The sequence below is a fragment of the Nanorana parkeri genome, unplaced genomic scaffold (assembly GCF_000935625.1).
Source record: "Nanorana parkeri isolate BGI_ZX_2015 unplaced genomic scaffold, ASM93562v1 scaffold386, whole genome shotgun sequence".
NCBI lineage: Eukaryota > Metazoa > Chordata > Amphibia > Anura > Dicroglossidae > Nanorana > Nanorana parkeri.
The window spans coordinates 98,372-108,832 of NW_017306654.1; the positions used below are offsets into that span (position 1 = coordinate 98,372).

Below are 10,461 nucleotides of genomic sequence, written 5' to 3' on the forward strand. Positions count from 1 at the left end.
CCTGCTAGACTTTTGTTGGGCCCAAGACACAAGCTGCAGGCCCCACATGTCCTCTTGTCTAGCATTATAAAGTATTAGATTGGCAGATCAGGTTTGACACTCTGCTCACTATTCCTACTCCACTAAACCTTGCTGGTCCGTTACTGTGGAGCTATGCTTACACACCCCAGACCTTTCTGTGTACCCTTTCCCGTTCTTGTTGTAATTTACCTAGAGTAGGTGACATAAAGTAAATCAAAATCTGATTGGTTGTTGAGAGCTCAGACCTTCACTCTCTTTGTTGCAGTTTTGTTTTTTTTATAGCTAAAGCCAAGGAAGTAGACCAGCTATGTCAGTCATAGAACAGTGAGTGACTTTTAGATTGATAGATTATGAAGCGTTATACATTTCCCGCTCATTTTGCCATTAGTTGCTGACAATCCAGGTGAGCTTCTGTTTTATTATATGTAAATATTCGAAATACAGGCCATAGAACTGCTACCAGCCAACACACAAATCCGAGACATCCAGATCTTCCTGGAAAAAGTACTGGAAGAGAATGCGGAGAGGAGGCGCTTCAACCAAATCCTCAAGAATCTCCTACATGCCGAGTTCTTGCGAGTAAGTCAAAACAAAACTGGTGGCAACATATTGTGATGTGTTAATATTTGTATTCGGTTATTTTTAATTGTGAGGGTTACCATAGTTGCCATGTATACTGTCTGCAGTTTTTTTCTTTATTGTGGTCCTCAGAAATTCTGGAGATTTGCAGCTCTATTCCTAGAATAACAAGATATTGGTAGTTACTTCAAGCCCTTGATACCCCGTACTGGGCAGCGCATAAGTATCGGATTCTTCTTATCGGCCTCCTGCATTTCCTCCGATTACACTATTGGTAGTATTGCCTGCACAGTAAGTCCCCGTCCACACCTAGGCGTTCTGTGATTGCGTGTCGCGTTCATGCTTTGACACACTTTCACGGAATGCGTCCAAGACATGCAAAGTGAATGTGTGGCTATTACTACTTAACAGCGCCCCAAACGGAGCCCGGCAATCACGCATTTTTCCCGCTTGTTAAAATGCGCACAAGCACAGAGGGGACAAAAACCACGTAACGTGAACCAGAATTTGCTACATGCATGACTTTCCCGCGTTTGTTGTGTGCGCAGCACCCATTGAAGTCATTGGGGACACACAGCGAACACCAGAAAGGAACGTGCACCGCAACGCATGTTCCCGATGCATGGTGTGAACAGAGACTTATGCTGGCCACACACTGAGCAAATTTCAGCCTGTTCTTGATTAGTGATGGGCTTGGGGTGTGTTCGCAGCTCCACATGCCGAGCCCGCCGGGAAGCTGACAGCGCGCAGCGCCAATCGCAGGCACTGAGACATTTCCCGATCTCTGCAGCTGCGGACCGGGAACATGTCTCGGTACCTGTGATTGGTGCTGTCAGCTTGCTGGCGGGCTCGGCACGTGGAGCTGCGAACACGCCCGAGCCCATCACTATTCTTGATGTACAAGCCAAAAGTCTCTCAGTGGGGTGGCCTTGTCTGCCACCAACATCCTTCAGTTAAAAAAAAGTTAGGCGGAAAATTGTCGGCTGAACAGCATGCGGTGAGATGCAGGCACTGTTCAGACAGCAGGGGTCAACTGTCAAAGTACAATAGCCACAGCGGGAGATTCCTCCATCCAGGAGGAAGGAAGGCTGAACAAAACAAAAATCTGTAGGTGTATGGCATGTTCAAGCCTATGAAGTGTCGCTATGCAAGCAGGCCAGGATTTAAAAACTGTGGTAGGTCGGTGCCATCATGGAGAGGTAAGTACCTGAGTTGGGGTGCCATCGTGGAGAGGTAAGTACCTTGGTGGGGGGTGCCGTCGTGGAGAGCCAAATACCTGGGTGGGGGTGCCATCATGGAGAGGTAAGTACCTGGGTGGGGGTGCCATCGTGGAGAGGTAAGTACCTTGGTGGGGGGTGCCGTCGTGGAGAGCCAAATACCTGGGTGGGGGTGCCATCATGGAGAGGTAAGTACCTGGGTGGGGGTGCCATCGTGGAGAGATAAGTACCTGGGTGGGGGTGCCATCGTGGAGAGATAAGTACCTGGGTGGGGGTGCCATCGTGGAGAGATAAGTACCTGGGTGGGGGTGCCATCGTGGAGAGATAAGTACCTGGGTGGGGGTGCCATCGTGGAGAGATAAGTACCTGGGTGGGGGTGCCATCGTGGAGAGATAAGTACCTGGGTGGGGGTGCCATCGTGGAGAGATAAGTACCTGGGTGGGGGTGCCATCGTGGAGAGATAAGTACCTGGGTGGGGGTGCCATCGTGGAGAGATAAGTACCTGGGTGGGGGTGCCATCGTGGAGAGATAAGTACCTGGGTGGGGGTGCCATCGTGGAGAGATAAGTACCTGGGTGGGGGTGCCATCGTGGAGAGATAAGTACCTGGGTGGGGGTGCCATCGTGGAGAGATAAGTACCTGGGTGGGGGTGCCATCGTGGAGAGATAAGTACCTGGGTGGGGGTGCCATCGTGGAGAGATAAGTACCTGGGTGGGGGTGCCATCGTGGAGAGGTAAGTACCTGGGTGGGGTGCCATCATGGAGAGGTAAGTACCTGGGTGGGGGTGCCATGGCGGAGAGGTAAGTACCTGGGTGGGGGTTCTATAATTAGAAGCGGTTACAATGAATGTTGTTCTATATAGTAGGTAATATGCAGTTCACCTTTCCAGGTACAAGAGGAGAGAATCTCCCACCATCAGGTGAAGTGTGTGATCACAGAGGAGAAGATATGTAACGTGTGTAAGAAGAAGATTGGAAACAGGTATGTACAGACCCCGGTGTAATGTCATAGACCGATCTGCAGAGGTGGTCAGGACTGTGGATGAGAAGACGGCTTGTACACGCTACTAGAGCAGGCACGGTGTGTAAAAACAAGGGTTCTGCACCAATCAAACAAGAATCCCCCCCCGGTCACATGACTAAAACCTCATGAAATGCTGAACCAGTAATGTAGAAAGATATTTTCATTATTTGAGTAATCTGCAGATTTTAGAACAAATATATTTGTTGATTTTGCTATGAAGTTCCTTCACTAGACATTAGCGGTTATATGGTGACAGCGCTCTACCCCCATCTCCCTAATGTTCTCCTGTGTTGTCACCATGTCAAATGCTGGTGCACAATTGCGCAGGCTTGTTCCATGTTTCTCACCATCAGGATCTGGCCCTGAGCAATGAAATACAGCAGTTTTGTTTAGTTCATGCATGTAGACAGGAAGTGGCTGCAAAGAGGATGTAGAAAATCACAGGCATTCCGCAGTCTGGTTGTTTTTTTGATCCGTGAGTAGATGGATCAGAAATGGAGTGCAATGTATTCCATTGGGTAGCCGGATATCGGGAGATGCGTGTCTGTGTACACCCCGGCCCCTTCAGTTTCAAATGCAGTAAGTTTGCTTCCAGGTCTGTTTCTAGTGAATATAGGCGGACACATGCGTTTTCTTACAGCTGTCCGTAGGGATTACATGGGCACGGGTGTGGAAAGAAAAACAAAAAAGACTTGTCCAAGGGCTAAAGCGCGGGCCCCATCTACTCGTCCCAATACAAAAATATAGTATTACTCAAAACCGTATTTAACTGTGCTAAATCGCCCTTCTCATTGGTCAACGTGGTCAGGTGACCGAGCACAATGCATAGCGCAGTACGGGGTACAGATAATACACCCCTACTGGCGGAGGGAAAGGACTGTACGCCAAAAGGTGAGTATAGAGGCGGCAGGGGAGAGAGGCGGGGCCAGATTTGAGCGGGTAATTCCATTTTGCCAAATGACCTGGGAGCGTGAACTCCTTAATGCACACTGCGTGTAAGAGTGCGCTGCTGCCTGGCTACCACAATGCAGCACTCAACACACACACAATGTCCTAAGCGTGCGTTTATTTCCAGGCAGATGGTGGAGGTGGCAGGATTGGTTTTACTTTTATTATTTACTTTCACTTTTTTCCCCACTTCATTTTATTGCCATCACACAGGGGCTTACAATCCCCCGTGTGATAGTTTGGAGGACGGACGTTCTTTGCTCCTGCTCCCCACTCCATCCTGAGCTCATTTGCCTTGGTCCCGGGTCCCCCAGAAGAGCGGCGGCCCCCGAAAGCTGCGGCGGAGGGGTGGAGAAGATTGCTGCTCGTTATACAAGTGATCTCGGATCACTTGTACTAAATGAGCGGCGGCTCCCCCAATTAGCCCGCAGCAGGGCTAAATGTAGAAACAAAGACTTACCGCCGGCGCCTGGAACTGCACGTCCCGGGTGTCGGGCAATATGCATTCCACTTCCCTGAGGGGTCTGTTTCTCCTCCATCGAAAGGATGAACAAACCTAAGGGACACAGATATCACAACTGGCTTCCCTGCTGAGCCTGGAATGGAGGTGCCCGGGTGGAAGGGGCTACAAACGTTTCTGCAGCCGTTGGAGGAGGTACCAAGGGAATACTGTAGAGCACACATGTCAAACTCAAGGCCCAGGGGCCGATTGCGACCCACCGGGCCATTTCCTAGACTTCTACTTTCAGATATTACTACAACCAGTGATCATCCAATGCAGAGGCAATTATTACATTGATATCCTTTGAGGGCAACCATCATGCTGATGCGGCCCACGATTAAATTGAGTTTGACACCCCTGCTGTAGAGTGTCGCTTGAGTGACGGCTCTGAGCCTGCTAGATCTGCTGATATTACATCCAAGATGGCGGCGCTCTGCAGCGGTCTCAGAGCTTTTGGATGTGTACACAATGGGGGCTAAAGGTAAATAAAAAGACAAATACTTGAAATGAACATATAATCTTATAGCAAAATTGTTGGAATGAATGATCTGGTGACAGGGTCACTTGAAAGCACATTCCTGCGACTTTTCTCAGCGCTTCTTTAAGGTCAGACTGTGTTCTTCTCCAGTCTCTGAATGCAGCTGTCACAGCCACATCCAAAAATATCCTCATTCCTTTAAGCAGGAAATGTGGACAGGGTGCTGATTGTTGCAGCTACGTACATCTCTCCTATGTATAGTCATCTGGCATTCAGAGCTGGCTACGTTGGCAAGTCACGGCTGTGCCCTTAAGGCTACAAGATGCATTGTATGTCCTTGTAGGAGAGATTTATTCTCACTTCCTGTCCCAGTGACTGTTGTCACCTGGACAGAATGTTAGGGGAAATCCAGACATGGACAGTTGTCACCACAGCAGGTGGAAAGTGGAACTGACACTTGTCACAGTGCCGCCTATCAAAGACGGGTTTTCCAATCACTTTGAGGAGATGTTTCAGAAGCATTGAATACGGCGCATTCTTCATGGCTCAGGATTGAGGAAATACGCGATGAGAGGGAGTTTCCAAGGCTAATGCATGGGAAATCCCTGCTGGGCATGTTGGCTTTACTACTCTGAGTCACTAACCACACGTGCAGTTTCAGCTACTGCATGCTTGGTCGGGCTCAGGGTCAGCCTACTCGCCAGGCAGCTCGGATTCCTTTAGTAGTATGTGTATCTCTAGGACGGAATTTGGCGTCCTGTTCTTTACCTTTTAGGGCTCATTCACACAGGTGTGCACGCTGATTGTGTACCTGCCAAGTGCAGGCGCCCAGACCCCCAGGGATATGCAGGTTCGGATTTACGTGTCCTCCTATTGGGAGGTACAGGTAGCTGCATGCAATTACACGCAGCAAGTGTCCCTCCCAGGAGCAGCGTTCTGTGCAGCCGCGCACGCCTATGTGAATGAGCCCGTCTAGGATTACATGGTGTTTATAGGTTTTGGTTGAATCTGAATTTCATGTTACTTGCAGCAGTTTCCCAGTCATTGGGAATGAGATTTGTGATATGTGCTGGTCATTGTTGTATAGCCAATCGGGTCCCATCTCACCATGCAGTATAGCCAATCAGGTCCCATCTCACCATGCAGTATAGCCAATCGGGTCCCATCTCACCATGCAGTATAGCCAATCGGGTCCCATCTCACCATGCAGTATAGCCAATCGGGTCCCATCTCACCATGCAGTATAGCCAATCGGGTCCCATCTCACCATGCAGTATAGCCAATCGGGTCCCATCTCACCATGCAGTATAGCCAATCGGGTCCCATCTCACCATGCAGTATAGCCAATCGGGTCCCATCTCACCATGCAGTATAGCCAATCGGGTCCCATCTCACCATGCAGTATAGCCAATCGGGTCCCATCTCACCATGCAGTATAGCCAATCGGGTCCCATCTCACCATGCAGTATAGCCAATCGGGTCCCATCTCACCATGCAGTATAGCCAATCGGGTCCCATCTCACCATGCAGTATAGCCAATCGGGTCCCATCTCACCATGCAGTATAGCCAATCGGGTCCCATCTCACCATGCAGTATAGCCAATCGGGTCCCATCTCACCATGCAGTATAGCCAATCGGGTCCCATCTCACCATGCAGTATAGCCAATCGGGTCCCATCTCACCATGCAGTATAGCCAATCGGGTCCCATCTCACCATGCAGTATAGCCAATCGGGTCCCATCTCACCATGCAGTATAGCCAATCGGGTCCCATCTCACCATGCAGTATAGCCAATCGGGTCCCATCTCACCATGCAGTATAGCCAATCGGGTCCCATCTCACCATGCAGTATAGCCAATCGGGTCCCATCTCACCATGCAGTATAGCCAATCGGGTCCCATCTCACCATGCAGTATAGCCAATCGGGTCCCATCTCACCATGCAGTATAGCCAATCGGGTCCCATCTCACCATGCAGTATAGCCAATCGGGTCCCATCTCACCATGCAGTATAGCCAATCGGGTCCCATCTCACCATGCAGTATAGCCAATCGGGTCCCATCTCACCATGCAGTATAGCCAATCGGGTCCCATCTCACCATGCAGTATAGCCAATCGGGTCCCATCTCACCATGCAGTATAGCCAATCGGGTCCCATCTCACCATGCAGTATAGCCAATCGGGTCCCATCTCACCATGCAGTATAGCCAATCGGGTCCCATCTCACCATGCAGTATAGCCAATCGGGTCCCATCTCACCATGCAGTATAGCCAATCGGGTCCCATCTCACCATGCAGTATAGCCAATCGGGTCAGATCTCACCATGCAGTATGGCCAATCGGGTCACATCTCACCATGCAGTATGGCCAATCAGATCAGATCTCACCATGCAGTATAGCCAATCGGGTCAGATCTCACCATGCAGTATGGCCAATCAGGTCACATCTCACCATGCAGTATGGCCAATCAGATCTCACCATGCAGTATAGCCAATCGGGGTCACATCTCACAATGTACTAACATAATAAAGTGTGATGATTTCTGTCCTTCATTTCTCTTGTTTCTCCTCCAATTCCCAGCGCTTTCGCTCGCTATCCCAATGGCAGCGTTGTTCACTATTTCTGTGCAAAGGATACCAGCTCAGGGGATTCCTGAAACCTATGGAGTGAGCAGTCCAGATAAAAGCACCATATGAACTCTGCAAGGGCTGAAGAGACTGTTGTTTAGGAAGATGATCTGTAACCACCAAGCCACACATGTATGATGCTCTGTAACCACCACGTCACACATGGAAGATGATCTGTAACCACCGAGTCACACATGGAAGATAATCTGTAACCACCACGTCTCACATGGAAGATAATCTGTAACCACCGAGTCGCACATGGAAGATGATCTGTAACGATGATCTGTAACCACCGAGTCGCACATGGAAGATGATCTGTAACCACCGAGTCGCACATGGAAGATGATCTGTAACCACCGAGTCGCACATGGAAGATGATCTGTAACCACCGAGTCGCACATGGCTCCACAGTGAGCAAAGAATACTTCATAAATGTGTTACTCAACTAGACTTGTCGCCTGAATAATGTAACTACAGCGAACCTTTCTTCTATAAACTGATTGTGTGGGTTCTACCGACCACCGCTATATGCAAACATCCTGCAGAGAAGAGTTTCATATGGTCTTGGTTGATGTCATGTCAACTTTTTATATGTTGTACAGGTTTGTTAATATATGTAAATAGAAGTTTATAAAGCTGATTGATCTAGTAATGGACATTATAAATACTTGGACAATCCATTCCCAGCGCTGGCTCGTGTAATATGAAAGTCTCTGTACACTCGGGTAACACAAATACATCTTTCAGTGTTCTCGTCTCACATGACTGGTTATCTTGTATTATGTGCTGGTGAATTGGTGTCCGATTTTGGCACATTTAGTTCTTTATTGTAGAACTCCAAATATTTTCTTCTATAGCATAAGGGATATGTCAGCTGCACTCTCCTCTGAGCACTTTAATAGGTGACGGTCTAGCATAGATTCCAGGAGAACTTTATTGGAGGCAGAAGATACCTTTTAGGGCCCATTCACATCACATCACATCCAGACCAGATTGTTTCCGGACCCACAAAACATCCTAATGAATCCCTATGCTATTTCTGGCCTCTGTTCCAGACCAGAAAAATACTGCATGTCTCATTGTCTGGTCTGGAACGCACTGCAAGTGCGGGCAGGTTCACACCATTTTCTGGACCAGATCTGGCCCGGAAAAATGGTGTGAACCTGCCCTTAAAGTGCGCTTTTCAGCTTTACCAAACATCAGTCAGACTGAGGGGCTAGTCCACACCAGATGCAGTCCGTTCAGTTTGGCTGAAATACATCACAATGTTTTCCTATGGGATTTCTAGTGCTCTGATCACACCAGCGCAGTAAGTTCCAATGCAGTTAGAAAAAAATACTGCTTGCCCTATTTTAGCTGCATTGGATCGCATCAAAAACGCATGCAAATGCACTGGAACGCAATCCCATTTTAAGCACCCCCCCCCCCAAAAAAAAACAACTCATCAATTGTAGAATTGTGGCCAAACGCATCACATTGCAGCTGTGCAGATGCATGCAGTTCTGGTGTGAACTAGCCCTGAAGCTAAGATGAGCTACATACGTACTCTTCTGCCATCTTTCTCTGATAGTTTCAGCAAACCTTGGCGCCTTCAGTGCATTAGCTTTGAATCCCTACATCATAGGTTGCTCTTCAGGCAGCTCTCCGCTCTGATACATAGCCAGCCGTGTATTATTCCCTGCTGAGCTGGCTCTGTACATAGGAGAAGAAATCTGTTTGTAGTAGACAGAGCACAATTATATGTCTTGATGTACTGCTGTTGGGTTCAGCTACTTTTACACAACGCAGTAACTTGCTAAGATTTCACTTATTGCTTGGTGGTTTACTATGTGCATGCATCTGAATCCTGCAGCTACAGTATATACAACATCCAGTGTCCCAGGTCCCCATTATATATGCTGGTAGTGGAAACATTCGAATTTGGTGCATTGATAAAGCATCAGGGAGACCAACTCTGTTCCTCTTGGTCATGATATGCCTGAGGAGTAGAGTCAGATGGAGGTCTAGCGGCAGACAGAATGTAATGTATGCAGAATGAAAGCCTACCGGTCTGTCTTTCACAGAGTGATCGATCCTCAGAAAGGTTTAGTCACACACAATGTTTCCAGACTTCCAGCATTGCCATGAGCGTTCCCACCCAGAACTGAATCTTGTGTCCCTTTCATCAATCTAAAAGTATATGCATCTTGCTGCACTCCTTACTGGATTTATAAAGAAGTGCAAATGGGTGACCACGGTGACACCGTGAAATAATCTGAAAATATAAAGGTTGTCACCAGCACACCAAGCTGTTTGTGTTCAGCAAATGTCATTCAATAGCAAGTACTTGTGGGGGGCCTCGCAGAGCCTGATGACGGGGACCCTGCGAGGCCCTGAAAGTACCTGTTATTGGTTGTCAAGCAATCCCATTTAACATTTGTCACTGGGTCAAGTGCTCCCATTAGAAGATTTACCCCAATTTTTGTGGCGGTGACAACTGTAAAATGTTGGATTTCCTGCTTCATGACAATTGTGTCCGTGTTGGGGAGATTTCCTCTCACAGGCGGCACTTGGATAGGCGAATGTTCTAAGCTTTCCACATTCACAAACTATTTAAAAAATGTTGGGGTCTCACCTTCAGGCCCCATTCACACCGGCGCAGATGCATTTCAGCGACAATTTTAAAAGGGCATTTTTTAATCGTGGTTCAGTGCTGAAACACAATTAAAAACGCACTGATCAGTGCGATTCAGTTGAAATATAAATGGAATCCGCACTGATCAACGTGGGAAAAAAAAAAAAAAAGGCTCAGAGCATTTCGGGCGGCAGGCGGATTGAAGAATGGCATAGTTTGTATCGGCGGTTCAGCACGCACGAATCTGCATCACCGAGCCGCCCCGGTGTGAATGGGGCCTTAAGCAAGTCCAGTCAAACCGCTAAATATATGGGTCTATCAGTGCTTTCACCCGAGATTCACACATTTTCCTAATTGAAAACTAAATCTTGGTTGAAACTTGTGTGAAATCCATAAAATGAAATGTTAGGTTACCTATTATTAGTATGGATGGATGGATGGACTGGATGAATT

General features: G+C 48.1%; 1 protein-coding gene across 1 annotated transcript in view; it reads left to right on the forward strand.

Moving 5' to 3' along the window:
- Positions 1 to 7,423, forward strand: part of VPS39 (VPS39, HOPS complex subunit) — a 39,201-nt gene extending 31,778 nt beyond the window's left edge. The window contains exons 23-25 of the mRNA XM_018559266.1: positions 466 to 600; positions 2,706 to 2,797; positions 7,348 to 7,423. Of these exons, the coding sequence (XP_018414768.1) occupies positions 466 to 600; positions 2,706 to 2,797; positions 7,348 to 7,423 (303 nt within the window). The remainder of the gene's footprint in view (positions 1 to 465; positions 601 to 2,705; positions 2,798 to 7,347) is intronic.
- Positions 7,424 to 10,461: the final 3,038 nt, after the last annotated feature.